Source organism: Montipora foliosa, chromosome 6 (genome assembly GCF_036669935.1).
Source record: "Montipora foliosa isolate CH-2021 chromosome 6, ASM3666993v2, whole genome shotgun sequence".
NCBI classification, from domain to species: Eukaryota; Metazoa; Cnidaria; class Anthozoa; order Scleractinia; family Acroporidae; genus Montipora; species Montipora foliosa.
Window position 1 is genome coordinate 60,972,728 of NC_090874.1, and position 27,468 is coordinate 61,000,195.

The 27,468-nt window shown below is 40.5% G+C and overlaps 1 protein-coding gene across 1 annotated transcript in view; it reads left to right on the forward strand.

Moving 5' to 3' along the window:
• Window positions 1-205: 205 nt before the first annotated feature.
• LOC138008034 (synaptonemal complex protein 1-like) overlaps window positions 206-27,468 on the forward strand; it is a 27,430-nt gene continuing 167 nt past the window's right edge. The window contains exons 1-32 of the mRNA XM_068855207.1: window positions 206-431; window positions 598-728; window positions 9,380-9,445; window positions 9,564-9,631; window positions 10,201-10,274; window positions 10,368-10,426; window positions 10,587-10,656; window positions 10,804-10,877; window positions 10,977-11,112; window positions 11,597-11,691; window positions 12,546-12,730; window positions 13,322-13,389; window positions 13,597-13,658; window positions 13,756-13,872; window positions 13,983-14,087; window positions 15,805-15,908; window positions 16,068-16,110; window positions 16,330-16,404; window positions 16,556-16,626; window positions 17,265-17,346; window positions 17,541-17,603; window positions 17,724-17,786; window positions 17,884-17,946; window positions 18,172-18,234; window positions 19,730-19,792; window positions 19,871-19,981; window positions 20,152-20,238; window positions 20,327-20,401; window positions 26,481-26,708; window positions 26,783-26,992; window positions 27,075-27,170; window positions 27,459-27,468. The exon at window positions 27,459-27,468 is cut by the window's right edge and continues 167 nt beyond it. Coding sequence (XP_068711308.1) covers window positions 206-431; window positions 598-728; window positions 9,380-9,445; window positions 9,564-9,631; window positions 10,201-10,274; window positions 10,368-10,426; window positions 10,587-10,656; window positions 10,804-10,877; window positions 10,977-11,112; window positions 11,597-11,691; window positions 12,546-12,730; window positions 13,322-13,389; window positions 13,597-13,658; window positions 13,756-13,872; window positions 13,983-14,087; window positions 15,805-15,908; window positions 16,068-16,110; window positions 16,330-16,404; window positions 16,556-16,626; window positions 17,265-17,346; window positions 17,541-17,603; window positions 17,724-17,786; window positions 17,884-17,946; window positions 18,172-18,234; window positions 19,730-19,792; window positions 19,871-19,981; window positions 20,152-20,238; window positions 20,327-20,401; window positions 26,481-26,708; window positions 26,783-26,992; window positions 27,075-27,170; window positions 27,459-27,468 — 3,043 coding nt within the window. The remainder of the gene's footprint in view (window positions 432-597; window positions 729-9,379; window positions 9,446-9,563; window positions 9,632-10,200; window positions 10,275-10,367; window positions 10,427-10,586; window positions 10,657-10,803; window positions 10,878-10,976; window positions 11,113-11,596; window positions 11,692-12,545; window positions 12,731-13,321; window positions 13,390-13,596; window positions 13,659-13,755; window positions 13,873-13,982; window positions 14,088-15,804; window positions 15,909-16,067; window positions 16,111-16,329; window positions 16,405-16,555; window positions 16,627-17,264; window positions 17,347-17,540; window positions 17,604-17,723; window positions 17,787-17,883; window positions 17,947-18,171; window positions 18,235-19,729; window positions 19,793-19,870; window positions 19,982-20,151; window positions 20,239-20,326; window positions 20,402-26,480; window positions 26,709-26,782; window positions 26,993-27,074; window positions 27,171-27,458) is intronic.

The window sequence follows — 27,468 nt, forward strand, 5'->3', positions numbered from 1 at the left end:
TGGGATCAAGTGAACTGGAGTCTAGTTTTCTTGAAAACGAGGTAGTTGTAGCCCGCCACAGTGGCGGGAAAATGAAATGTGACGAAAAAATTGGAAAAATTAGTCTAAACAGATGAGCAATTTCCTTTTTGATTGAGTCTTTTTTTGTCTTGTGGTTACAAGATCATGTTGTTTCCACTTCAAGAAAAAGTGTGAGATTCTCGAGATGCAATCACACTCTCATAGTCAACTCAAGCATCACATCCCGCAGCCCTTATTCAAGCTAACAACGAGCTCCGGAGTTTGCAATTCTCCGCTAACCTCAAGCTCATACTTTGCAAGTCCAAATGGCAACAAGTCTGCATCTCATGGACATCAGTTGAATATCAGACCTGTAAATTCACTTTCTAGCAGTTACTTCCGCCCAAGCACCCCGAGGCAAAAAGAAAAAGGTAACCACTTTGTGTTAGCTCAAAGGAAAAGAACTAAAAGAAACCAATACGTTTAGATTCTGTCCCTTATAATTCCAGCTTTAGAACTGTGGTTTAAATCTTACTTTGGTCTTTCAATGGTCTTGAGGATACCGTATTTAACTTACACTCTTTCCAAAATCGGTAGAAAATGAGAAAGTAGAAAAAGAAAGAGCACAGTCTGCAGAGAGAATTCAGTCACTTCACACGCGTCTCCACCAAGAGGCAGAGAAAATACGAAAATGGAAAACTTCTACAGAAATAGAGATAAAAGAAAAGGTAATAGGTGATCAGTGATTAATCATTAATTTTGAATTCACTACCTAACCAGACAAAAGCAACTAACTCAATTACAACTCAACTGTGTAGATACTTGGACATTTAGGACATCAAGCGCCACAAGCAGGGTTATTTTGCTTGCCATATGCATACAAACTCCGCTCCCACATAACAATATGTTATCATACTTGATGGTATTGATCTACTAAAAACTTAATACACTGGGCACCTGCCGAATACGAAAACCCAAAGCCCCGCGGGAATGAGGGAATAAATCCTCCAAGCCATATGCAAGTGCCACTACCCTATGGAGACTAAGAGAAAAAGTTAACAAAAAAATTGGCGAAGAAAGCTGAACCTAGACTGATTCAAATCCCTAACGGTTCACTACTCGTACGACCATAATCCCGGCAAAATATCTATTTCTGCCAATTTCGCAGGCTACAACTGTCAGATATATCATTTTTAATAAAGTGGGAGTCATGGGCTCCTGGTGGGAATTCGTTAGCCATTTGGCAATTATCTTTGAAAATCAATTTATTACTAACCAGGAGCCTGTAAAGGGCAACTGTTGTAACTGATCTACTTGCAGTGAAATTCCCATGGTCAGGTAAAAGAAACTATAAAAAGCATTGCCTTTGACAGCTATTTAGTAGTACGAAAGCAAAATCCTTGAAATTGGCGCCATGCTTTGTAATCGTGCTCGCAGGGGAATTATCTAAACAACTCAGGCGATATTAATGAAAACAACTATATTTTGAACTTCAACGAGAATGACAGCATTCTTTGACACACACGATCGACACGAACACGCTCATCCGCGTTTTTCTCGTCCCAGACCTCCCAGTCCCATAATTCCACAACAGTCCATCCCTTCTTTAAGAGGGAGTAAAATTACAACACGAGCTTACGTTGTAAAAAGTAAAGTCTCTGCTTACGAGACAAAAGGCCCATCACGCCGGCACTTATCTCCTGTTTCATTAGTACGAAGCGACTAGGAGTATTTCTACTCCCCCCTGGGTGGGATGCTAGTCCATCCAAGGGTTACCCCCAGCATTTCGCCGCTACCCATTTATACACCTGGGTGGTCAGAGGCACCGTGAGAGTACAGCTTACGTTGTACATGATGAATAAATTTGAAAAAGCCCAACGAGAAATCTTAACAGTTTATAATCCTCATGAGTCCACCCCTTCGTAAAAGGGGATTTCAGTTCCCTGAAACTAAAGCTGCAAACACGAATTTATCACGTTTTATCAGATAAGTTCCTCCATTTGCGCCTCCAGACATGGATAGATAAGGGCAATTTGTTACCAATCCTTTTAGTTTTCCATAAGTTTCAAAAAATCGTGAGCACGTGGAATTTGCTGGTGCACAACCTTGCAGGCCTCGGATACCTGAGCATCTGGTAGACCATTTAGATATTGTCCAAAAGAAATTGCTAACTTTGTCAAAGCAGGATCCGTCACTGAACTCTTTTGGGTGGGTAATTCGAAACGGTTAACAGTCTCCGTATTGTGCCGTTGATCTTCATAATTTGTGAGATCATCTGAAAGTTCACCTGGTACAACAATTAATGATCTTTTCAATGTTTGCTGTTTTAAGCTCATCCTGAGTGAATTTTTGTCGCAGTCATAACAGGTCCTGGCGACCATGAACATGTCCTATAACAATTTAAGGATCATCTAATCGACGAATTAACCGTGTGGCTGACCCTTTTGGTTGTGAAGTTGGAGGAGGTCTTGTGACTTAAACTTACTTCCCTTCATGTGAAGTTCTCTGTATGGTTTATCGTAATATTCTCTTTAAGTTCTCTTCGTATCTGCCTTGATGGTGTTAAATTTGTGCTTCCTGCGTACGAAAAACAAGCTGCTCTGCATAGGCATTTCTTGGGAGAGTTTCTACAGGTAAGTCGAGAGTCATTATACTTCGGGCGATGGTGCCTTGCGCCCAAATACTAAGACTAATTTGACCTGTACCAGGAATGGGAGAGACATTGTGTGCGTGTCCACTTGCGTGGACGTTAACTAGTAGTAACAATGTGTTCAATGGAGAGAAGTTTGGTTATCTGACGACAGACGTTATACTGCGTTAAGCCATTCTACACCTTGATCACTTTGTAAGACTGCTGAAAACCCGTATTGAAGGAATACATCATTAAACAGAGCTCATGCAGCAGTATTTGCCTCTTTATCTGATACTGGAATTGTACGCAAGAAATTAGAGTGAAGTTATCATATAATCAGTTACACATTTATTACATAGTTACTGGTCTTATGTAACTTGAACCCTTACGGGTGTGTATCAGTTATCAACTAGTGGAGTGGAAGAGACACCCGCGCGAGTCCTTTTGTGGTTCCTTATTCTTTCTGCTTGAATCCTCTGTCTCCCTTGAGACTTTACCTCAAAAAACGATACAGTTACCAGATGGGGTGGTATGTAACTGTCGAACATAGTCTGTACCAATTGCGTTGTAGTGACGGTCAAAGATGCGAATTTGCATTGGTCCATGTTTGGGATTAGTAGACTTAAATTTGATACAGGCAGGGAAACGCCTGATCCAATTCCTCAAATGCTTAGCACTATTTCGCCAATAAAAGTCGTGTGAGAGGGCTCCATACGTAGCTTCACGTCCACGATGCATTCCTATGGGCGAATCATGATAGACCCGTAAGATACAAAAATTTGGTTTTATCAACGGAGTTGATAATGTAAATTGGCCACCGTACAGAGATTCTAAAAGCTGACGTTTCGAGCGTTAGCCCTTCGTCAGAGCGAATCGAGGGATTATGGGTTACGTGTAGTTTTTATAGTAGAGTAGGAGCTACGCTATTGGTGGTAACATGGCAACGTGAAAAATAGGAATATATTAGTTAAATGAAAAGCGTTCGTTAATACCGTGAGGATTAAGGGTGCCGATTTGAAAGATGAATTTTTGTTCCAGATTCTTGCGGCTTTCCGTCGTACCTAGATGTAGGGAAAGGCCGCAGACAGCCATGTGTTTTTTGGAGTGGTTAGGCAGATTAAAATGGCGAGCGACTGGCTTGGATGCATCCTTGTCATTCTTCTCAACATCGCGAAGGTGTTCGCGGAATCGGTCACCTAGTCGTCTACCTGTCTCACCAATGTATAATTTATTGCATAACGTGCAGGTTATGCAATAAATGACATTTGCGGAGGTACATGTGAAACGATCGGTGATCTTAACAGATCGCTTAGGTCCCGATACCCTGCTAGTGTTAACAATGAAAAGACAAGTTTTGCATCGTGAGCGCGCGCATTTGAAAGTGCCGGGTTGCTCGTTAGTTTTGAGCGCGCTTCTAACTAAAAAGTTGCCTACGTTTTTGTCGCGTTTGAATGAAATAAGTGGAGGTTGCGAAAAGATTCTACCAGTCTCGGGATCATTTTGGAGTAATTTAAAATTACTAAGAATGATGCTTTTGACTGCGTGATTATGAGGATGGAAAGTGAGGGTGAATGGAATTCTGTCATTCTTATCTTTTTGTGACGTTTGTAGTGATGACTGTCGATCAAATTGTTGGGCGCGATGATGGCCCGCTTTGACCACAGAGGCAGGATAGCCACGTTTTTCGAAGAACTGGCACATCTCCTCTGATTTGCTGGAAAAATCGGAGTTAACACTAGCAGGGTATCGGGTATCGGTATCGGGACCTAAGCGATCTGTTAAGATCACCGATCGTTTCACATGTACCTCCGCAAATGTCATTTATTGCATAACCTGCACGTTATGCAATAAATTATACATTGGTGAGACAGGTAGACGACTAGGTGACCGATTCCGCGAACACCTTCGCGATGTTGAGAAGAATGACAAGGATGCATCCAAGCCAGTCGCTCGCCATTTTAATCTGCCTAACCACTCCAAAAAACACATGGCTGTCTGCGGCCTTTCCCTACATCTAGGTACGACGGAAAGCCGCAAGAATCTGGAACAAAAATTCATCTTTCAAATCGGCACCCTTAATCCTCACGGTATTAACGAACGCTTTTCATTTAACTAATATATTCCTATTTTTCACGTTGCCATGTTACCACCAATAGCGTAGCTCCTACTCTACTATAAAAACTACACGTAACCCATAATCCCTCGATTCGCTCTGACGAAGGGCTAACGCTCGAAACGTCAGCTTTTAGAATCTCTGTACGGTGGCCAATTTACATTATCAACTCCGTTGATAAAACCAAATTTTTGTATACTACTTCCCCACCGACGCAGCACCACAGTTTCTTTAGAAACTACCCCTTCATTCATTAGACCCGTAAGAGATCACGTTGAAGTTGAATGTCATTGGGTACCATAATACGGTAGTGATTTGGGTCCTCCATCAATTCATCTCGATACATTACCAAACCGTCAATGACAGCTGAGCGCTTGATCATTTGTTTAACCCATTGCAAGTGTTCCTTTGGAAAGTTCTTTTAAGAACTTTCCAAATCAAGACATTTCTCCAATTAAAATTGGAGAAATATCTTGATTTGAGCTATGGAACTTGATTAAGAAATTGCACTAGCCTGAATCCTGTAACTGACTTAACTGATTAGAGCGTAATGTGAAGTGCTAGTTTTGTACCCCATATGAACCATGTGAGCGTTAGCCCTACTAATGGAAATGGGCCCACACAAGGACAGAGAAAAACTCTTTCCAGGGTTGGAAATGAACTGTTTCTTTGCAAAACGTGATCGATTGCGGTTTAATTAAACATTCCAAATTTTCAAAATCTTGAAAATTAGTCTGAAGATGAACTCTCTTGAGATTTATTGACTTGTGCGATCTTGCTCCAGTTGCTCTGGTTTACAACTGAAGTTTTGAGTTGAGGGTTTCGTTCACATTGAGCTCTGTTAGCTAGGAACAGCAGCGAAACAACCTGGGTGCAGACATGCATTGTGTAAACAAGCCATGGTATTGTTAAATGTTCCATGAATAAGTTCTGGGGTATGGTGCGGTACATCAACTGAGGTTGCGATAATCATGAAGGTGATAACACTGTTCTCTGTTCTCTTTGACGGGGTGTCGGCTGAGAACATTGGGAACATTTCTTTCGCCTTTCCTCTGTTCAATGAAACTTTGAGTTAAACCAGGCCATTCTTGCCACTTTTGCCTGATCAGATGTGGTGTTATGGTAGTTAACCATTTAATATTTGCATGATCTGTTGCAACTTTAACTCTTCAGCCAATTATGTAAGTGCGAAACTGTTCGAGTCCCCATTTTACAGCAAAGAGTTCCTGGTGCACAGCTGTCCAACGTGATTCAGCTGGTGAAAATACTCGGGGTGCAAATCTCATGGGGCGAAGTATACCATTTTTCTCCTGAACCAACATGGCTCCACATTCAAGCTTGCTGGCATCCATATGTAATTCAAACTGAGCGTTGCTATCCGGATGTTACAACATCACATCTGAGGCAGTGATGGCTTGCTTCAAAAGTTGAAACTGTCTTTCTGTTTCTTCTGTCCACTGAAGTGATACACTCTTTTTTGTGGAGGTTTCGTAAGGCTTCTGTTCGGGTAGACATACAGGGAATGAAGTCTCTGAAATATCCACAAAGTCCAAGAAAACGTTTGACTGTAGAAATTTTTGTTGGTGTGGGCATGGGTAAGATTGCTTCTACACCTTTCCTGATGGGTGTTCGACCTTCTTAGGTGATTCGATGTTCCAGTATTTCAATTTCCCTTGCGAAGAATGTACATTTAGAAGGTTTAAGTTGCATGCCAACTTTAACCAGTATTCTGAAACAATAATTTGCAATAATTTGCAAGGGCTTCCCCGTCCGTTATTGTCCACTGAATTATGTTATTCACATAGACAACAAGCTACTTGTGCAGATAATCTGCAAACACAGTCTTCAAAATCCGCTGAAAAAATGTTTGGTGCGGTTTTCAATCCAAAGGGAAGCCAGTAAGAAATTCATACAGTCCCAGATGCGTACAGAATGCTGTTTTATGATCTGACTGTCGAATAAGAATTTGCCAACAACCACTGACCAAGTCACATTTCGCAAATACGTTTCCTTGACTTACAGCATCCACAACGCTTGAGATGGATGGGATAGGGTAACAATCAAATTCTGGCAAGTCATCACAAAAGAGAGACAACATTGATGATTAATCTTCCGTTTGTGGGCTGCTGTGTGTTTGTCCATGTCAGCTATCCATCAGCAAGTTGCTTTGCAGTAGTGTCAGCTGCAGCTTCTTCAAGAACAGCATCATCATAATTTTTCATGTCCATAATGTCACCTACAATGACATTCTCAGGAATACTCGTCTTCTTCAATTTAGATTCCACTACCAAGGTTGTGCAGTTCGTGACACACATGTCAGGAATTTATTCTTCTTGAGCAGAATCTGGCCTTTCAGGAAGGTCTACAAGCCGTGCATTGTAGCATGGATCACTGATGGAGTAAGTGGTGTCTAGTGACACAATACGTGAAATTTGGCTGAGATCAAAGGGACCACTAAGAACATTAACACCTTGTTGAATTTGTTTACCCTCAATCCAAAATGGTTGACGTACTACTTGATAACCCATTAAAGCTGCAGAAAGGGTGACACAGACTGTATCAAAGTTAGCACGAAGGTGCAGGGATTGTGAACGTTTGTGAATACTTGGTGGTGGCGCCACAGTAAGAAGACATGTAACACTGACATGTAGCTTGGGCGCTGTTTGTCCGCTTTTGTGTGATAAGGACGCATTGGGTGCTGAGACACTAGTAAAGCCTTTAAATGGATTGTCGAGGAAACATTGGACACGAAACTGCATGCTTGGATGCCGAAAGGTGACGGCAGGAACATAATGATCAACTAATGCTTGGGTTGCATGAAGGTGGTTCTCCCCGAAGAGTATTGGCCAAACAAGACCTGGAACAACGATATAACGAGCATAGTCAACACAGTTTCTATCTTTGTTTAATTTATTTCCCATGTGATGGGGATTTTCATGGTGGCAAGTGCTTTAAGATTAGACTTTGGATCCGCAGCCGACGGTAACAGAAATGGGCTCCTCGAGGGCACAATACTTGAGGTCAGGACGTTTAGAAGCTACAAAATCAGCATGCACTTTGCTCCTAAGAGATACAGAACAGCAGCTATCCAATGGCAAGGGTACACACTCACCTGCAGAAGTAATGGAGGTCCACAGAATATTGTGGTTTTGTAACTAATACTCTGGTTTTGCTGAAGGTGCAGGGATGGTAACAGCAGGTAAACCAAACAAAGGAATAGAACATGAAGGATTTTCTAAACACTGAACTTCAAATGTTTCCAGACGAGTAGACAAGACTACAAGTTGCTGCCTGAGAGAAGACACGTCCTCGGATGAAGCACTACTGCGAGAAATGCTTGTTGAGCGCGATTGTCAGAATGTCTAATAGCTTTAAAACCTCACTTATTGCAGCGTTGACACTTGTGTTGTCGGCCACTTGAGCATTTATTGCCATCTTCCTCGCAATTAGATTTAAGAAATCGATTGTAATTGTTGCAGATCTCAGCTTGCTTAGAAGTGTCCTTGCGGTGTTTTGGACAATACCTCGATAGGTGATTTGTTTCAACACAATTGTAACAAGCCCTTTGTTGTCGACGGGAGTGCTGGTCTTGAGGTTTCAAGAAACCCATTCATCCAGCGACTGATTTGTATTCGAGGCGGTGGGCGGAGTTTGAATGACAACTCAACACGACGAGCACTCGGCTTTGACGGTCTCATCGAGCGTTTCAAATTCTGAAGCTTTCACAACTAGCTGTTGAGCATTAATGGGATTTACTTTAGAAATAAACTGCGAAATGACATTCACAAGAATGTTATATAACAGAAGGCGAAATTGAAATTTTGTGGCAAATTTTCCATCGCAGAGTGGATAGCGAGACTATTTTCTTGAATAGTTGTTCGATATCATCTTCGAGCATGTCGCTGGCCGAGCTTGAGTCGGATTGAAGGATTTTGGCTACATTTTTTGGCCCGATTTCTCGGTTCGCTTGGCCGATCGACTGGTGAGCGTTTCCGACCTCCTCTCTCTTTTAGAGATACGTCTTTGGTTGAGGATATTTCGCGAAATAGAGGACAGTTTGGCACCAAATTACTAAAGAACGATCATAAAAAGACAACAGACAAGTGAGTGCAACATCAGTGCTTATTTCTTCTATTAAGCCTTCTGATTCGTATCGACTAAAACTCGCCAGAATGTGGGCCACCTGTGGGCCACCTGTGGACACACACGATCGACACGAACTCGCTCTTCCGCGTTTTTCTCGTCTCAGACCTCCCAGTCACATAATTCCACTACAGTTTGTGGGGGGAGGGGGATTTTGATTTTGTACTCTCCTCCAAAGGGGTTTTCTCCAGCTTATGAGGCCAAACAAGGCCGAAACGGCTGTCCATGACTGTCAATTGACCGCGTGAAATGGTTGTGCGCATGCGTTGGTCACCTTGGTTTTTTTTGTTTTTCTCTAGATACTTCGATTCCCTCCTGCACTCATATTATCTCTTGTGAGTCAACAGTTGGTGCCACAACGTAACACGGGATTACGTGATGCCTCTCTAAAATTTACAAAGCTCACTTAGATTAATTTTCTTATAAAAGGTTAATCTTCATCTTGTATCTTTTTTAAAATTCAAGTTCCATCCTCGTACTCTTTCACACAGGAGAAAAAGCTGCAAGAAGCAATGCAAACAATCGACTCCCAGAGAAAGTCTATTCTTGATTTACAGGTAAGTAGAGTTACTTCAGTTTAAGGCCAATCTTCTTCTCTGATTTATCAAATTCGCGCTTCAACTGTAAAAAAGAAATTTAAATTATATGAATCAGCCGTAAGCTCCTCTCTGTCAGTTTCAGAATGAAAGCCTCAGCTCAAAGTTACAAGAAGAGCTCGCTGGCAGAGAAGAAGTGGAGCACAAGTAAGTGGGCTTTAAGCAAAGTTAGGAGATAGGGAATTTCGGAGAAGGTGGGTTACGTCTATGGACGGTGACCTAGATCCTATCTTGCTTGGTTGTTCAACCTGCATGCAGGTGACCCACAACATTGCTCACAGTCCGATGAGTCCATACCCAATCTCATCCCCAGAGTCCGCTTTTCTTTTGGCACCAAGAACGCGGACTCTGGCCACGTCCAAGGAAAGAAGTCCGCAAATCACGGACTTCCGGCTCGTCTACGCACGCTCAGAAATTTGAAACAACAGTGGTTGTCAACGGTTACAAAAATGGATCTTCACTAAAACTGCGCATAAATTGGAAGTGGCCAGAGTCCGTGTTCTTGGTGCTGACCAAAAGAATAGCGGACTCTGGGGACGATTGGTCCATCCCATGGTCTCCTTATGCAGTGCAGCAAATCACGTTTCAATATATCAAACCTATGAACCGACGCAATTCTTCGGTCAAATCATTTTTTTTATGATTTGTAAAGGTACTGAAGGTTGACATGATTTTTTAACCCATGTGGATGTAACAGTAAGATCTTTTTCACCCAGAATAATTTGTACGCGAGATATGTGCAATGCACTCAAAGATCATGCTGCAAAGGTGGAGGATAATCTCCTGAAAGGTATGCTTAATTAACAAAAGTGGTTTCTTAGCTCACTTTAGTCTGCGACCCACGGCCTTAATTAATCTGTTGTTTTTCCTTCTACTTTTCTAGGAGAGGCTGATCGCGACGAACTTAGATTTGAAGAAAAGAAACGTATAGAACAGTTTCAGGCGAGAATCACATCAGAACTGTTTCATTAGTAAAACCAATGTAGACAGCTTCCCTCGCAATTTAATTACTGATTGCTTGAAAACGCTTACAAAAACTCCTTAAATAATTCCGTCATCCGAATTGACCGTTTTTTAAAATTTATTTTTCATTTTTCAACAGGAACTGGTGGTCAAGTTTCAGGATCTTCAAATTGAGCATACTTCCAAGTATAATGAAATGGAAAATAAACGTAAGTTGTCCTGCCGGATCAAAGTTTTTCGGCGGCCCATTTTGCTCCAGACCTGTAAGACTTATTTCATCAATAGATTTTGGTGTACATTTAAAAGCTTGTCATCCATTTTGTGGCAGTAATATTGCAATAAATTGCTTGTTCCAGTTGATGAGCAAAAGATGGCGCACGGACATTTTGTTTTGAAATCTACCGAGAAGCTTGAGAAGGCAGAGAGTCAGGTACAGATTGAAGTGCCATAATTCTTTTATGAGGAGAAAAAAATCCCATCTTCGAATACAAGACAATTTTGACTGTCTCCTTTTCTATTTCTCACAAAGATCCAAATGCTTGAAAATGAAAGAAAAGCAAAAGAGAGCCACATTTCTACCATGAAAGCAGCTTTGGAGAAGAGTAAAGAGGAATCAAGTTCCTTGGAACACCAGCTAGGTAATTGGTCTGATGAGAACCATCGCAGTTATCGGTCGCCAGCAAGGAATCAAGAGTTCGAGAACGCGGACTTCAATTGTACCTTAAAGTCAAGTAATATACCTGACGAGCGTAGGCTGCTAGGATTAAAATAAACAAGAAGTTCGCTTTTAAAAATCTATTAAACTAGTTCTTCAGTAGAGAAATTCATCCAAATACAGCCGCCTCACGCAGAGGCGTGAGGCGGCTATATATGAGTGTCTTAATTTTGTAACCTTTCGTCTTGGCTGGCGATCAGATAGTCTCCATTTTTGCATTTTTGTATCCCATTTCTGGTTTTCCTGTTCTTCCTGTTTTACAGATTTATTGCATTTTTGTATTGAGCCTTCATTGCCTCACAAGCTCTCACATGTTTCAATAAACTAGGTCTTACCTTATCTTTGAAACCGTAATCCATGTAACTCCTCGTCCGCCAGACGTTTTGCACGTGGATGCGTCAACTCAATTAAAACAGTTTCCTTGACGTTTTCAGGTTCATTACAACAGAAACTGAGCAAGCTTGAAAGTGCGATCAACTCGCACGAAGCCAAGTTACAAATTACGGAGGAAATGCTACGTTTAAGTAAGGTGAGAGGCTAAGGATGAGGCTATTAAACAGTTTCAATTTTGAAAATTCATTATAACATGCCAATGTTTGCAAAGTTAAAAAATGAAAGAAATAGTGGTAGGTATAGCACTAGGGGGGGGGGGGGGGGGAAGAAAGTGCAACCTCTTTTATAGGGCCGATTACTTGAATGTGCTGAATTCCAGTCCTTCTTTCTCAAATAAAAGAGGCCGTACATTGTCTTTTCCAGTCTGTTTTCCGGGGTTTAAATTGCCTTTTTTTTTTCAGAGGAACCATCTTTAACGATTGTGCTTACGTTTTCTCGAAATTCTCTCGTCCAATTAAGCCGGTGTTACACACCGAAACGTTTAGCTAAAACTTCTGTACAACGGAACTGCGAAACAAGTTTCAGCACGAGTTGCACCGTGTTACATGGTCGGTTTGTTGTGCTTCCGTTACGAGACAAGTTTCAGGAAAAGTAGAACCGCTCTCAACTTCTGCAACGCTCGTAACGATCGCCGCGTGAGTGGTAATTAAAACAAGAGTTTCACCGTGTAACACCACTTCCCGAACAAGTTTCGACCTTTTGTGGTACACGGTGCAACGGTTGTTTCGCAGACTGAGCCGTTGCACATAAGTTTCAGCTGAAAGTTTCAACGTGTAACGGCGGCTTTATCAAATCGTGTTCAAGTTCATCTTGCAATCACCAATCGCTATGCAATCGGGTGCTTAGGGGACTAGGAGAGCTCTCAAATTAAGACTTTCAGAAAATCCAATTTCAGCACTTCTCCAGGAGTGTTTTACGAAATTTGCCAGCTAACCACCACATACCGCCTTTTAAATAACTGACCAAAACCGAAAACATGAATTCTCCTAGGGTGAATGCACAAAGATTGAAGAGGAATTTAAAGCCACCCAGTCCCAACTCGAAGATTCACAACAAGAGAAAAAAAAGATCAAATGTGAAATAGTTAAGTTAAAGGAAGAACAAAAAGAAGTGTTAGACGAGCTAGAGGAGCATATTTCTTCATTGCTGTCTTCAAAAGAGACGATGGAGAAGAGGTAAAGAAAACACCTCTCTGTTTTACACTTAATAGCAAACTTGAAACTATGACAAGCAGTGATATATGATAGGCCGGCCGCGGTGCTCTTGTACCATGATTAAGCAGGTAAAGCTTGTTTCCATATTACTTTTTCTCAATTCGTAAACTTTATATCAATCTTGAAGTAAAGTCTATCAACATGGTCATCCTATAATTAACAGAATAACAAATTAAAAATACGGCAGAAATGGAAGAAACAAAAAGGTAATTTACTCTTTAACTCTGCGCTCGAAAGTAAGGAGCTGTTGAAATGCTTTCAGTAAAAAAAAATCACTTGCAAGTGATTTTTTGCTAGAAGTCGAGAATTATTGACCAATGGTGACTCACGGTGTACACGCGGAATAACAGCCGAACACAATTACCAGACGTCCTGTGACCTTCGATTGTTACTGTATTTCGGATGTTCTGTATCACTTGGATGCACTAAACGCGTGAGAGCTTGACTCCTTTTAAAGTACGTTATTAGTTGTGCCAGCCCGGCATTTTGCAGTTGGAATTCAATTAAGCGCTTGGCTTTTCTGATAACGATTTTGTCTTCTCTTAACCAAAGTTTGAAGACTCTCACTGATTTAAAAGAAACTGCTGAAGAAAAGATGCAAGATCTACAGCTCAAACTGGGTAAGTAACAAATCTGGATTCTTACTTTGCAAAAATGGCTTCATATGTAAAAAGGCTACCCTTTTTGGCAATTGGAAATGCAGCTTTTTTTTACTTTAAAACGGGCTTCACCTGCCTTTTTTCTACGAACTGAAACTTCAAATCCTTAGCCTTCTATTTTTCCGAAAATGATATGTGAAAATATTTTTCTCTCCTTCATTATTTCAGAATCAGTGACTAGAGAAAAAGTTAAAGTAGACTCTTTAAATGATCACATAACGAAAGAAAAGGTAACAAACTTGCAGGAAGTAAAAGACTGGCATGAATGAGCAAATGACTAAATTTTGAAATCATACTGGGTTTTTTTTTATTCTCTTTTTTTCTCAGCATGAATTGGAGAGAGCGTACGCAGATTTGCAGACAGGTCTTTCCAAAGAGATTGAAAGAACATCGGCTAAGGAGGAAATCATTCGAGAATCGAATGAAAAACTAGCACAACTTCAAGTAACAACCATTTTTTGGTTTTTGTTTTGGTACTGCCCTACTATTCCTAAGGAGGCAATTTGTTGATTTGCTCTTGTTCTTTTTGTTTTATAATGACTTCCTCTTGAAAGGATGTCAAGTCTTGCCTAGCAAAGGACTTGCACGAGGCCAACAAAACTAAAGAAGAAATGGACGACAAAATACGTCTTCTAACTCTTGGGTTAGAAGGAAAACAGGTGAAGAGTTTTAAGGACTTGAATTTACTAAGCGAAATTGCATTATTTTCGTTATGACCTTAAATTCGAAATAATAACTCAGCCTGTTTATCCGCTAATCTAACAACATAACGAGGAAGAGTTACAATAAAAATAGTGACCAAGACACCTTCCAAGTCAATTTGGTTCTGTGACTGGCCTTACGCCTGTTACGCACATGACGCGAGGAGTTGCATCCAAACGTTGTTTATTTACAGACAGGTTCTCACATACAAATCCCAGTTGTACGTGCTAAACTCCCGACGTCTTTAGCTGTAGTCAGAACTCCTTGTTCTTAGAGAAGTGTTTTTGAACTTCTTGTTCTGAGAGGGTCCCCAATAGGGCTTCGGGATGCGGGATTTGGCCTTTTTGGAGCCCGGGATTCGGGATTATAAAGAAAGATGGGACCGCATTTATGGACGGGAAGTGGGATCCGGGATATCGTCACTTTGAAGCTCCGAGATCCTGGATTTCTGACGGCGAGAAATTTTAAATAAACTCAACTTTCACCTTCGGCAACGACGGAAACGACCGGAAGTTTAAGTATTCTCCACCACGCTGACACGTGCCTTTTGTGATCCCTATGGCGTGCTCTTTGTCTTGAAATTTGGCCGTAATAAGATCCAGTTACACAAAGGCCTCATGACCTTTGTTACTTGTAACCAAATCACGTTTTTTACAGTGTCTCGTTTATGCTGTAGCGTATTGACCAAAATTATACTCTGGTTTTTGAAAATGTCGGACAGCACCGACATCGCTGTTCGCGCCTTACATGATATTATTGGTTATGTGGCTCATTTTTATGAGAAGGAAAAGAGAGGAAATAAGAAAGAAGTACAAATGAAAGAAGAAAGGACAAAAGAAGTACAAACAGAGAGGAGATAATGCAGTTCATTGAACGAGCAAACAAGAGGTTATCCCATGAACATTCAAAACGCAATTTAAAAACAGGAAACTGGCGCACTCCTTCAAAAACCACAGGAAAGCAAACGAATCTTGCCTTTCGTTACACAGTACCACCCATCAGCGACGAACTCGAAACAAATCCTCATGAAAGACTAGCATTTAATAGAGCGACAACCACTGGCTCAAAGGAATGTAAAAAACCTGCCCCTCATATATTACAAAAAGAGGGCGGTCAATCAAATATATACTCGGGCTAGCCAAATTACAAAACTGAAAGGCTAAAACACGCGCTAGGGAGTCGTGTAGGCCTGTCACTCCGGTACACTGCTAAACTTACAACCGAGTTTAACAAAGTGGAATATATGATTTCAAAACTGTGAATTATACCAAAAATGGCGGGAAGCTACAATACAAAGGCGCGGCTACCTATACAGTTTTCCGCTGACAGCACAGGCTACAATACTGTTTAACAATACAATAATTATCGTCTAAGAGCACAAGTTCTCGTTCAAAATACGAACGTGCATTAAATCTACAATTATAATAATAAAATCTAAAAAAATTAAAGATACAAAGATTACAGCTGAATTGATCTTTAAGTCTAAGCGGCTTAGACTTGAAAATATTAACATTATAAAACATCTGCGGGAAGTTTATTCCATAGTTGAGTGCAATTAAGGTTAAATTTGGGAACGCAAAGCGCGAAGGCTGCATTTACAGGTTCAATAAATTCTCTAACTTACCTACTCTCCCAATTTGTTTTTAATTTCTTAAAATTCATCTCGCCTTTCAGCGAACTATTAGCGATCTGGAAGGAAAGGTCTACAATGCAAATTACAATAGAAAATACTTGGAGGAGAACTTACAAGACATCAAAACAAAACTCGAAGAAGAAATGTAAGGAGAGCATTGCTTATGAACTACATAAATATTTCACTACTTTTGTGTTGCCAATCGCAGCATCGAGATGAACTAAAACGATCGTCCTGCCTCTTCCCGGCATTTATCTTGTTCACGCATTTTATGCCAAAGCTTGATCATTCTATTATTATTTAGAAAAGAAAAAGAAGAGCTCCAAGCATCTCTTGAGGATTATAAAGTATGTATGTTATCTTGTGTATATACGTTTTTTTTTACGAAGTAGAATATCCCTTGGTAGCTCCCCACTCACGGAGACGAGAGTCGAACTGTAAGGTTTTTTTGTTCAGCGTTGGGGGCACGATACGGATCCCATATATTCCTCATTTACATACATCGGTGGAGTAGGATGAAGGAAATATCGTTTCTGTGATTAACGAATGTCTTTCTTTTTTGTAAGGTATCTGAAACAAAACTGAGGGGTCAAATAACTGCTCTACAAGAGAAGATGGCCGTTTTGGAAAATAATTTAGCGGTAATTCTGTTATTGCTTTTTTGAGTAGCATGTAATCTTCGGATATATGTATATAAATGGTCTTTTAAATCAGTGGACGACCTCCATGCATTGACTCAAAGAGTGAATGTTTGGGGAACCCACAAAAATCAAATCTGTTTTTTATGATTAGAACGCTTCAAAACGTGGGCAAGAATCACAGGAGACTATCCAGAAGCTTCAAGAGGAGCATCGGAACCTCAAGTAAGGAAGGCATAGAAGAACTCGCCACTGAACTCTTGTACAACAGTTAATTCTTTTGAGGAATAAAAAAATGGACCCGCCTCTTGAAGCCCCTTATTTTAGAATAACACGTTACACAAAATGTAGCTGCAGATACACTCACAAAAACCATGAAACTGAATAATGACGTTAAACGTCTAACCTAGGGTAAATGGTAAATAGTAGTTTAGACCTTTGTTCCACCTATTATCAAGTATCGTCGACGGACATCGATCACCATTTGACCATGCAGGCTTTAGTTGTTCAAAAGGTAGACAGCTTACTCCTATTAAAATCCCTGTCTAAAATGGAGACTTTCTCTTATCCTTAAGTATACGATTTAACAGTCACGGTTAAACGCAACATATGAAATTCAACTTCAGTTGATTTCTAAAGCTCTGGTTCCCTTTCCCACGCTGCTTTCAGCGCAAAACATGAAATTAGAGTAAATAATTTAAAAAAAAAGTTTTTTTTTGACTTTCTCAAGTCTGTGTCTTGCTGCCTCGCTTAAACTGTGAAAGTGTCGGCTCAAAGTATCATGCTAATGCAAAATTCTGCAATTTTCAAACATGATGAAGAAAAATGTAGACAGCGCTATAATATCGATTTTTTTTCATTAGGGAACAGTACGACAAAATAAAAGAAGATATTATTTTGCAAAACGAAGAGAGACTTTCGACTTTAGAAATGGAGAAGGACCACGTAAGTCACATTTATCTGTTTTGTGAAGTATAATAGAGCCTATTCACTCACATAAATATCCGCTATGTCTTTTTAACGGAGACAAACAACGATGAATGCATAAGAAAGTATGGGATAAGTTTGGGTCGTGACCTCAAGCAAACAGTTTATAGAAATCCAGAAACTACCGTTTGTTCTAATCATCTTTTTCGAAGACCCGACTCTTAAAAGACGAGCTTGAAGAGAAAAACAAAAACTTGGAGACTCTGGAGGAAAAGGTGAGAATTATTGTTTGTATGGTGAAGGTGGCTTATGGCTATTCGTACACGCTCAATGATTGTTCTAAACTTGGCAAAAGACCGAATTTCCTTTCAACGATTATCCTTGCGATGCCCTAGATAAGAAGTCTCCAGGATCAGCTTTCTGCTAAGACCAAACAGGGTAAAGAAGTGCAACAAGAAGTAAGTCGAATTCAAAAAACTTGCTTGCATATTGATAGTCTTTGTAACAACAACCATGTCCACGTTGAAAGATACTTCACCTGATTGTTTTTATCAGAACAAGGTGTTGAAGAGCAAGGTGACCTCTCACACGAAACAGGCAGACAAGTTTGAAAACCAGGTTATGCGTTGTTTTTTGCAATAGATTATATACCTATAGCTACAAGATGAACGGTTTTATCCTTTTACTATTTAATCACTCCGAAAAATGCCATTTTCTTGACTTGTCATGACTAGATCTAGATAGTATTTGACTTTGCACATTTATGACGTATATCTTTCGTATTTTATATTTGTTTTTTTAAAAAGAAGGCTAATGCATTTAACGGTGTTTTTGAAACTACAGAGGTCAAAGTTGTCCAGCGAATTGACTTCTTGCAAGGATCAGATTAAAGAGCTGAGAGAAAAGGTGAAATTAAAGCACAAAAACGATGTGTTTTCTTTTTCTATGGATAGAATGAAATTCATCGATTTCGTCCTGAAACGGAACCTCCACTCTGACTAATGAATAATTTTAAACCTAACAAAATAATGCTTGCCATCAAATTTGCTCGACAACTGAATTTTCTCCAAAAAAGTGTTTGGATAAAAAAAAATTAACTAGACATCTTGAATAATTATGACGTTTAATGCTTGCCCTTATTGTTTTCACACAAAGACCTTTGAAACAATAAGGCACATGTCACCATCATTCAAGATGGTGGCGCCCGGGAAATTTGAAAGCCAAAACAAGCGTTTTTGAAATTCATTTGTTTTAGATATGAACACTTCCGTTGGAAAAAAAGTCCAGCAAATTTGATTGTAAACATTATGTTCTGTGGTTTAAAGATATTTTCTTGTTTTATTGGAGGTCCCCCTTAAAGTTCTTAATATTTTACAATACTTTATTTCTAAACAATACAAGCACTGTTACAAAAAGCACTGTAAAGTTAGGAAAAGGAAACCCAGAGGTTAACCCTATGTCAAGGATCTCCTAAATAATAAGGAATCAACAGAAATATATAAATAAACCAATTTTGTTTGTTTGTTTCGATTTTTAGCTGAAACAAAGTAACGACGAACTGAAAGCTGCCAGAGGTCAAAATGAAGACTTTGATGGACAGGTTCAACATTATATTGTTTGAACAATTGAAAAAGGAGTCGTTTGCTTTCCGTGTCACGGGAATCGTGCTATTGATTTTGAATAACAACAAAAACAAATTTCCACCTGATAATCCTTTGCTCACTGGTATTGACTTTTGAGGACTGGAAAGGTATAGTGTCTGTGGCTGAGACAGAAACCAAGGAAAAAAAACTTAACAAGGAAAAAAACCGCCATCTCTTCCTATTGGCCTTATGATGAATGAAGACCGGCTTAAAAAAATAATCGAAGGATTTCAATATGCCGAGCGGTCTTGAAAATAGTCACCATGTCCTTGTTACCGACACTGAATTCCGGCGTCGGCTAATTAAGCAATAGAGGACGTTTTCCGTGTTTCCATAGCCTCATCTAAATTCGAGGGGGAGTTGGGAGAATTCAAGACAGTTATGCAAACCCGAGACGTAGTCGAGGGTTTGTATGCATAACTGTCGAGAATTCTCCCAACTTCCCCTAGTGTTTAGATGAGGCTATGGAAACACGGAAAAAAGTCCTCTATTGCTTTTATAAAATATTTCTCAAAGATAATTCGACAAATGAAGGAAACATATGAGGGAAAATTCTTGATTGAAACAGATTTTCTTGAAACACGTTCATATTTCCTACCAGCCAATCAAAACGCGCGTCTGACGGCATATAACCAATCAAAATTAGTGAGATACCACAGCCGTGTTTCCATACTCTCATCTAAACACAGCTATTGACCGATGAGAGTGCGCGTACTATCCCAATTATTTTATAACACTGGTTGTTTGCTCCGTTGTAGCTGAAAACTATAAAGGAAGAACTCACAGAGAAGTCAAAGGAATTGGAAAAAGTCGAAGAACAGGTATAACTGGTTTACTAAAATCGTTGAGGACGCAATTGCCATGCACATCACATTATGCTTTTCTCTTGAATTCAACAGGTTAAAGGAATTAAAGAGGAAAAAGACAAAGCCGTGCAAGAAAAGGAGGATATTCAAAATAGCTCTGAAAAGCAGATGACTGAACTGTGTGCAACGTTAGAAAAATATAAGGTAATAGCCACTTTTTCACCTGAAGTATAATTTCATGATCGGGAAAGGACGCAATCTTACAGCCAGCAAATTTGGCCAAATTAAAACGCTCTGAGGGGAAACGAGATTTAAATACATTTTCGCCAGAAGTGCTACTGACTCACGGAACTTTACTTCTGCTTTTTCTATAGCTGGAAAATGAAAAGATTGTCGCCCAAAAGGAGCGAGAGCTGGAACTCTTGCGCGCCAATGCATTAAAGGAATCCCAGGAACAATATGTGAGAAGGAGAATTGTTTACATAGTTACCTATTAGGATCTTATATTGTACAGCGACCTTTCCCTCATGCAATTTTCAATCATTTCAGAAGAAGCAGCTTGAAGAGGCCAAAAACCAAATAGAAAGACTAGAGAATGAAGTTAAACGTCTAAAAACAAAACAGGTACACCTCTGTACATTGATTTTACGAAACTGCATACATTGACAAAATTATTCTAGTGGGAATCGTGGGCAGGGGAACACCTAAAGGCGACTGCAACTTGCCCCTTCAGTATCTTGCCAACCTACTAGAATTGTCAGTACTGGGTCATTGGCCATTCGTTAAAATAGGCTCCCTGAGTTAAGTGTCGTGATTAAAACCGATATGTTTCCATTGTATTCATCAATTACGTTGCTTCGAAAAATTCACCTCTTGATACTAGAAACATGTCCTTGTGGATATTGATGGCGCCTTCTGTCATTTGTCTAAATATGTGAAATAACGAATTATCCTTCCTCACGCGGGCCATGCTGGAAAAGAATGACACGGTGCTCCTAACAGGAGGCGAATCCACGACCGTTTACCATGGACTAGTTATGAGATGCTGGAATGTAACCACTTATTTATAATGTTCAAAATGCCCTTTGATATCTTGTGACCATTACACGCTGAATATCCCCTTTCTGAATAAGCGCATCGTTTCAAAGAGCTTGCCATTAACTGGATACTAAACCTGCAGGTAAACCAAACGAAGGCGTTTCCGAGCAGAGATTAGCCCTGATACACATCAGTTTATTGTTTCGTTGGAGTGTTTTACTGGACAATAAAGTACACCACTCAGAAAATGCATACGAAACTAAATCCATGACCCGAGTGGCGTATTTTCGAAAACCTCACAAGTGACGATATTGATGACGTCATTTCCCGCCTTTGCATGGTTGTTTGTGCAAACAGTCAGTGCAAAATGGCGAGCGATAGGTTCGTGAAGTTGTCTGAAGCTGACGTAAAATATCTTTCCGTCTGAGAAACAAGAAAATGCTAACACGAAGAATAAAACTTCATACAACTTATAACTATTTCGATGTTCCTTGCAAGTGAGGAAATTCCTGCCGCCGAGCTATGATTTGCTATAAAGTTTGTCCTCGGTGTTGAAGAACCAGTTTTATTTTCTCGTATTAAAAACAAATTTTCCGCCGTGTCCTCGAACCTTCGACAAGAACCATCAAGATAGCTAAAACCTTGGGATGAGCCAAACGCCGCACCTTAAAACTTCCAAAGTTCCCCTGATAAATCGGAACACTAAATATTTTTAAAGAGGCTCCAAATTAACCAAACAGGCTAGTGAAGTATAGAGAGTCTTCCAACGCATTTAAAAATATTCCATTGTTAGATCAATGGCTCATGCCCCTGTTAACTCCGTTTATGCGCTAGGTTAGGTACCAGGCAATTTACGCATGATTAAACATCAAACATGATTGTTTTTAACTCAAAAAATTACCAATCTGTTTTTCAACCTGTAATCGCCCCTACTGTTTCTGAAATTGCCTAGATATGTCTCCATGCAGATAGTAAATCATATGCTTACCAGGTACTTAAACTCCATGGCTGCCTGTGTCAATCAAGCGGCAAACGCAAGTGAAACCTTGACAGTGACGCCGGAAAAAAATAACCAAAGGCGTGCAGAACGCCACGAGTGCTGGCAAAAGTTCTCATTGAATTGGAAAGTTAAAGTTTGACTTGAATTCTATCTTCTAAAGAGCAGTAACCGAGGTGTCTGACATGAAAAACGAACAAAGCAACAAAGCCTACTAGGAGCGACGTCACAATCATTCATTAAAAACAATACTCAAACCTAAGTGGCCGAACCACATACCAAGTGCAGGCATCCCATTAAGAGGAAACAAGGTAACTGCACCTACCTAGGGTGTCAGAGGTTGGACGTGTCAGATACCTCGCTTACTACTCTGAATGAGATAGAATTCAAGTCAAACTTCAACTTACAGTCGAGTCTCGCTTAACTTTCCAATTCTATCTCATAAATCGTAACGTCGGGTACTGACATGAAAGCTCTCAAAGGTTGTGGTGCTTCTCCACCCAGCCTTCTTAAGGATCTCATCGAGAGGGACAGAAGCATTGAAGGCCGCCGTCGACGAAAGCGTGCCTGGTTGGAATGTGGTTTAAACAAGTCCATGTCAATGCTCGACCATTGGTGGACCGTCTTGATCCATTTTGCCATCGTCTGGGCTCCAACAGCTTTTTGGGACATGGCGCATGTTGAATTCTACGACAAAGGTTGCTGTCAATATCCAGCCGCCAATTCAGCTCACATTAACCCGCTTCAGGCAAGTGCACGAGGCTATCATAATCACCCTGACTCCTACTTAGGGCTTGAATCTTATCCCGTTCAAGGTGAAGATAGTGCAAAAGTCTAAACTCAACACCGCGCAAAGAAGACAATCTTACCAATAACCTGTGGTACAAACCTGACAAGGCTTTCCTTTTCGAGAGCTTCGAGACACAGCGATATCAGCTTGGCCTTCTTAACCTGGGTTAAGGAAACTGTCATGGTCACGGAATTTGACCTAAACCCCAGAAAGATCAATGATGGGATGGAACCAGAACCGACTTCTCAGGGTGCAGGGTGAATCCCAGGAGGATACTCCTTTCCTCAAATTCTCGTGACGTTCCTCATAGCTACTCCCCCGCACGAAATAAAACATCTATATAAGCAGAAATGGTGCAACCTTTCTGCCGCAAATGAGCCAAAGGGGGTTTCATGAGCTTAGTAAAAATCCTTGGGGAACTGGACAAACCCATGGGTAAAGCCTTAAACTCATATAGCCCGGTACCCCAATGGAATTTAAAAAATTTGCGGTGTTCTGCAGCAATAGGCACTGAAAAATAGGCATGCTTAATTAAGGTCTAGAGATACAAAAAAGGCCCAGGAGAAATCATCTGAATAACTGAACTCAAAATATCCATCTTAAAATGACTGTACAAAACTGACTGATTGCAGTTCTTCAGATTAAAATTAACCTATGGGAACCGTCTCCCTTGGGAATAACAAAAATAGGGAGAGACATTCCCCAATGTCATGACTAGATGGACTAATAACGCCTAACTGCAAAATGTTATCTATTTCAGAATGTATGATAGCCCTTAATGGCTATTTTGGGCAGCCTGTACTCTTTCCCTTTTTTGGAGGAATATTTTATATCAGGAGCCCATCTGGAGCGTGCAACTTCCATACAGCGTCTGTGAAACAGCGTTTTCACAAATAGGTTTATTTTTAGACTAGCCCTTCCCGCGAATTAGGTCAAAAAACAAAGGCAGTTCCGGTTCGGTGACCCTATGACGTCAGCTTAATTTCTTGTAATTGGTCATCGGGCTCCTGTGGGAGTCTCATTAGCGGGAAATTCAATCTAAAAATAACCTTACTTGTGAAAACGCCGTTGCACGAAAATAGGTAAGTTGCACGCTCCGGGTGATGGGCTCCCGTCTATATATATATCCTAATCATGTAAATTAATGTAGGATACAAATAAAGGTGTTGTTGTGTTATTAAAATTCTTCCGACCAGGTACACTAAACTGGACATGGGTCACTGATGAATTCAACATGACAATGTTGCACATAATCTAAAACTTCTGGGTCAAAGGTTAACCTCTCCCATTTTGCTATACAATATTGCAACTGTCCAGCCTTAAATGGGCTGTTGACTGTAAATCAGAGCTTCCAAATCTGTACGGGGTACATACTAATTGCGATGAGACTTTGATACTGCACTTTTTTCCGGTTGGGGCGCATTCCGAAAAGGGTGTTGATGGCCAGAAAGGTTACCACTGTAACTCGAGCGAACACGGAAACTACTTCCTTTTCTACTGGCTGGTCCGTCCCGGTAACCCCTGGCTGAGTACGGGGCAAATCTTTGTCGACCTCTAGAGCTAAGTGGTCCCTTGCACACCTTGTTTTTGGTAAGTTCGGCGATTTCCTTCACTCTCTTGGAGGTTTCGCCCCCAAACAGAAACTCATCTGCTGGCTTCGTATATGTACATAAACCCTTCGCAAACTCCGCTTTGAACAGGGGCTTTATGGCCTCTCGTCGCCCTCTGGTTTAACTCAAAATTAGCTGTCATAGCAAGTGTGAGCCTATCCAGGCATGAAGTTAACACCTCTTTTGAAGCTTTTGACTCTACAAGCTTAGCCACTTCGGGCTGACAATTAATCGATGACAATAACAACGCCTGGGATGATTGTAGTTTCACATCATTTACCCGCGTCCTCGCAGGCAGCTGATTCCAGATACTCTGCTCACACCATCACATTCTCTGGAGTATTCTGGCTTTTTATCAAGTTTTTTTGCTTTGATCTTGACTTACACGCTTGACACACAGCTTATTGACAACATCAGCCACCTTTTCATTAATCTCAGGTTAGGTGCTTTGGCATTCCGTTTCATCCGTATCAGACTCACTTCAGCCACAGCAGCTGGCCCACTGCTTGCGCGTGCAGTATTATCCAAATCGTTTTGGATTGATACATATGAGACATCTTCGCTCTCTAAATCGTCCTCGAATTCATCATGAGCCTCATGATAGCCACCTTGGCTTGCGATACTTTCATTCAGGTGCTGAATCCCTGATAAAATCACTCTATTTACAGCTCCTGCGTCAGTTTCAAGACCTCACGTGCCCTCTCCAGAGTCAATAGAGCTTTGCTGAGACATATCTAGCAAGAGGATAAAGCAGATTCAATTTCACAACATTTTCTGGCGCAAAGATTCCGTAGACTCTCATTTGCGTCCACTACTTTACGCCACAAGGTAGGTGAATGGCTTAAAAAGGTCATTCCAGGTGAACTCGCGATAAAAGTGATTATCACATACACCATTTCACCTTATAAACGTATTGAACAATGAAATTTCGAACACTTCAAGCTGACGAACAGGCGCCACGTGGCACTAGTGCGAATGTCTCCACGAAGTCATTCTAGGTGAATTTTCCATAAACGTGACTATTACATAGTTAATTTCACCTTCCCCACGTATTTTACAAACTTCTGAAAAATAATTTCGGTCCAATACTTACCTAAGATAAGCCAAAGAGCCGGTAAATCAAAGAGCTCTTCGACACCCGCTGGTATTTTTAACAGGTCACAGGTCACAGGTCATGGTTTAACCGATACAGAGGGTATCCTAAACATTCATAAAAGCTAACCTTAAGCTTAGGCCTAAAAACTTTTAGTAGACACACGTCTACTCCCTCGCGTAGTCTTGGTTCAATGATTGTGTCGTCACTCCCAGTAGGCTTTGTTCGTTCTTCATGTCAGTACCCGATGTTACGGTTTATGAAATCCGAGCAAAAGAGAACACAAACAAAACCGTGTATGATGGAATGGACTTGACTTAACATTTCAGCTCACATACCATTTATTACCGACCTAATTCACACCAGAGTCACTGTCTCATTTACGGCCAGTTTTGACCCGGTCATTGACTGGTAACACATCGAAGAGTCATGCCCACTCATGCCCACTCAACAGGCGATGAGTAATGTTTGTAGTCTGCCGGTCCCAGTTTCCCATCTTCCTTTGCATCAAAATGGTCCGTGCACGATTTCACGATTCCGAGAGTATAGGCGAGGAAGGACATGCTTTTAAAGTCGTTAAAAAGCCGGAAATTACAAAAGAAGAAGACATTGAAAAGTTTTGTGGCCGCAAGTTTTTAGTATGTTTGGATGTAAATTAAAATAAATCAAATGGCCTCTTAAGAGGTCGCCAAACTGGCGACCACTCTTGACAATTTTGGTCTCCAATTTTTTTTCTACTTGCCATAGCGACCAAAACGGTCGCAGCTTGGAGCGCTGGACTCACCTCACTTTCTCGGGTCACACCGTAGGTTAAGGTCCCTTGTTTTGTTTTGCTTTTCTTTTAATTTATGACCCGAGAGCGAAATTGAAGACTGAGGAAAAAACGCGGTATGCGAGGGGAATGATTTCTTCTTAGTTTATTGGATATTGACATGGGTAAAACAAAATCCTGCGATCTGAGGTGGAATTTCCTCCTCATTTGTACCTCTTTGTTTCTTTTCGAAACTTATTGGTTTCAAAGAGGATATTCCCTTTTGTAAATTGAAATAAAATGTCAATTTATTTATGGAAGAAGTGCCTACCTTATGGTACTTTCTTTTTACTTATTTATTTATTTATTCATTTATATTTGTGGATATATACTTTGAATTCGCCTTTTGCTCTTATTTTTTCAGATTCCCACAAGCCTTAGTTTGCCGTCGTCGGAAGTCAAACAGTTGGCATCAAAAATAATGACTCCACAGGTGTCTGCGGTTGTTCCCGAGACTCCAAAACAGCCGCGCGGAATTTTAAAACAAAACGACTCCAGTCAGAAAAAGAGGAGAGTAGCGTTTGCTGGCTCTGGTGAACCACATTCATCTTCATCTGAAGACAACGAGGAAGGCGTGTCAAACTTAACGAAGGTCATTACGACTCTTGTTGGTACCTTTGCAATTGTTTCATTTGTAATGTAAGTAACGTTTGACTTTTTCAACAGGTCGGGAACAAAGAGCCTCATGTGGATATAAAAGGATGCAATGAAAAGGGAGACGGTAAAAGCACTCCACGAGTGAACGTTCGTTTTTCTCCAAAGCCATCTCATTGGAGGGGTGAACATTCACGTGAATCAAAGTCTCCATTTACCGAAATACAGAAACTGAAACAAATTCCACGCGGAAGGCCCATAGCTCAACAGAATCAGAAAAAGGTGCTCGCATCGAGTTGTAGTCAATTTCTATCATGTGTAGGGTAAGGGAGAAGCATGACTTGTCTTTTTTTCTTTCACACAGTTGAAAATCCAAAGTGAAGAATCAGAAGAGCTGACCAAATTTAAGGAATTATTTCCTGACATGAAGAGTCCAGATTCATTGTACGATAAATCGCCGGTAAGTGAAAAATTACCTTTAAGGTCTTTAAGAGGCGATCGCGTTGTTCTTTGGAAACGTTTGTTGTCACTTGAGAAGTAGACTACTTAAATCTGAGAGATGACTACCCAAAGTAAGGAGGCAAAGAAAAAATAAGTTAGAGGGTTTTTCTTCGCAAAAGGAACAAAGAATATTAGCGTATCACAGTACTATTTGATCTGTTCTCTTGAAGGTTACAGGATTTGATCATTATCTTGTAGGTACTAATATTTGCTTCTGCTTAAATATCTACATGTTTTGTAGGGCAAGGAACGCGCAC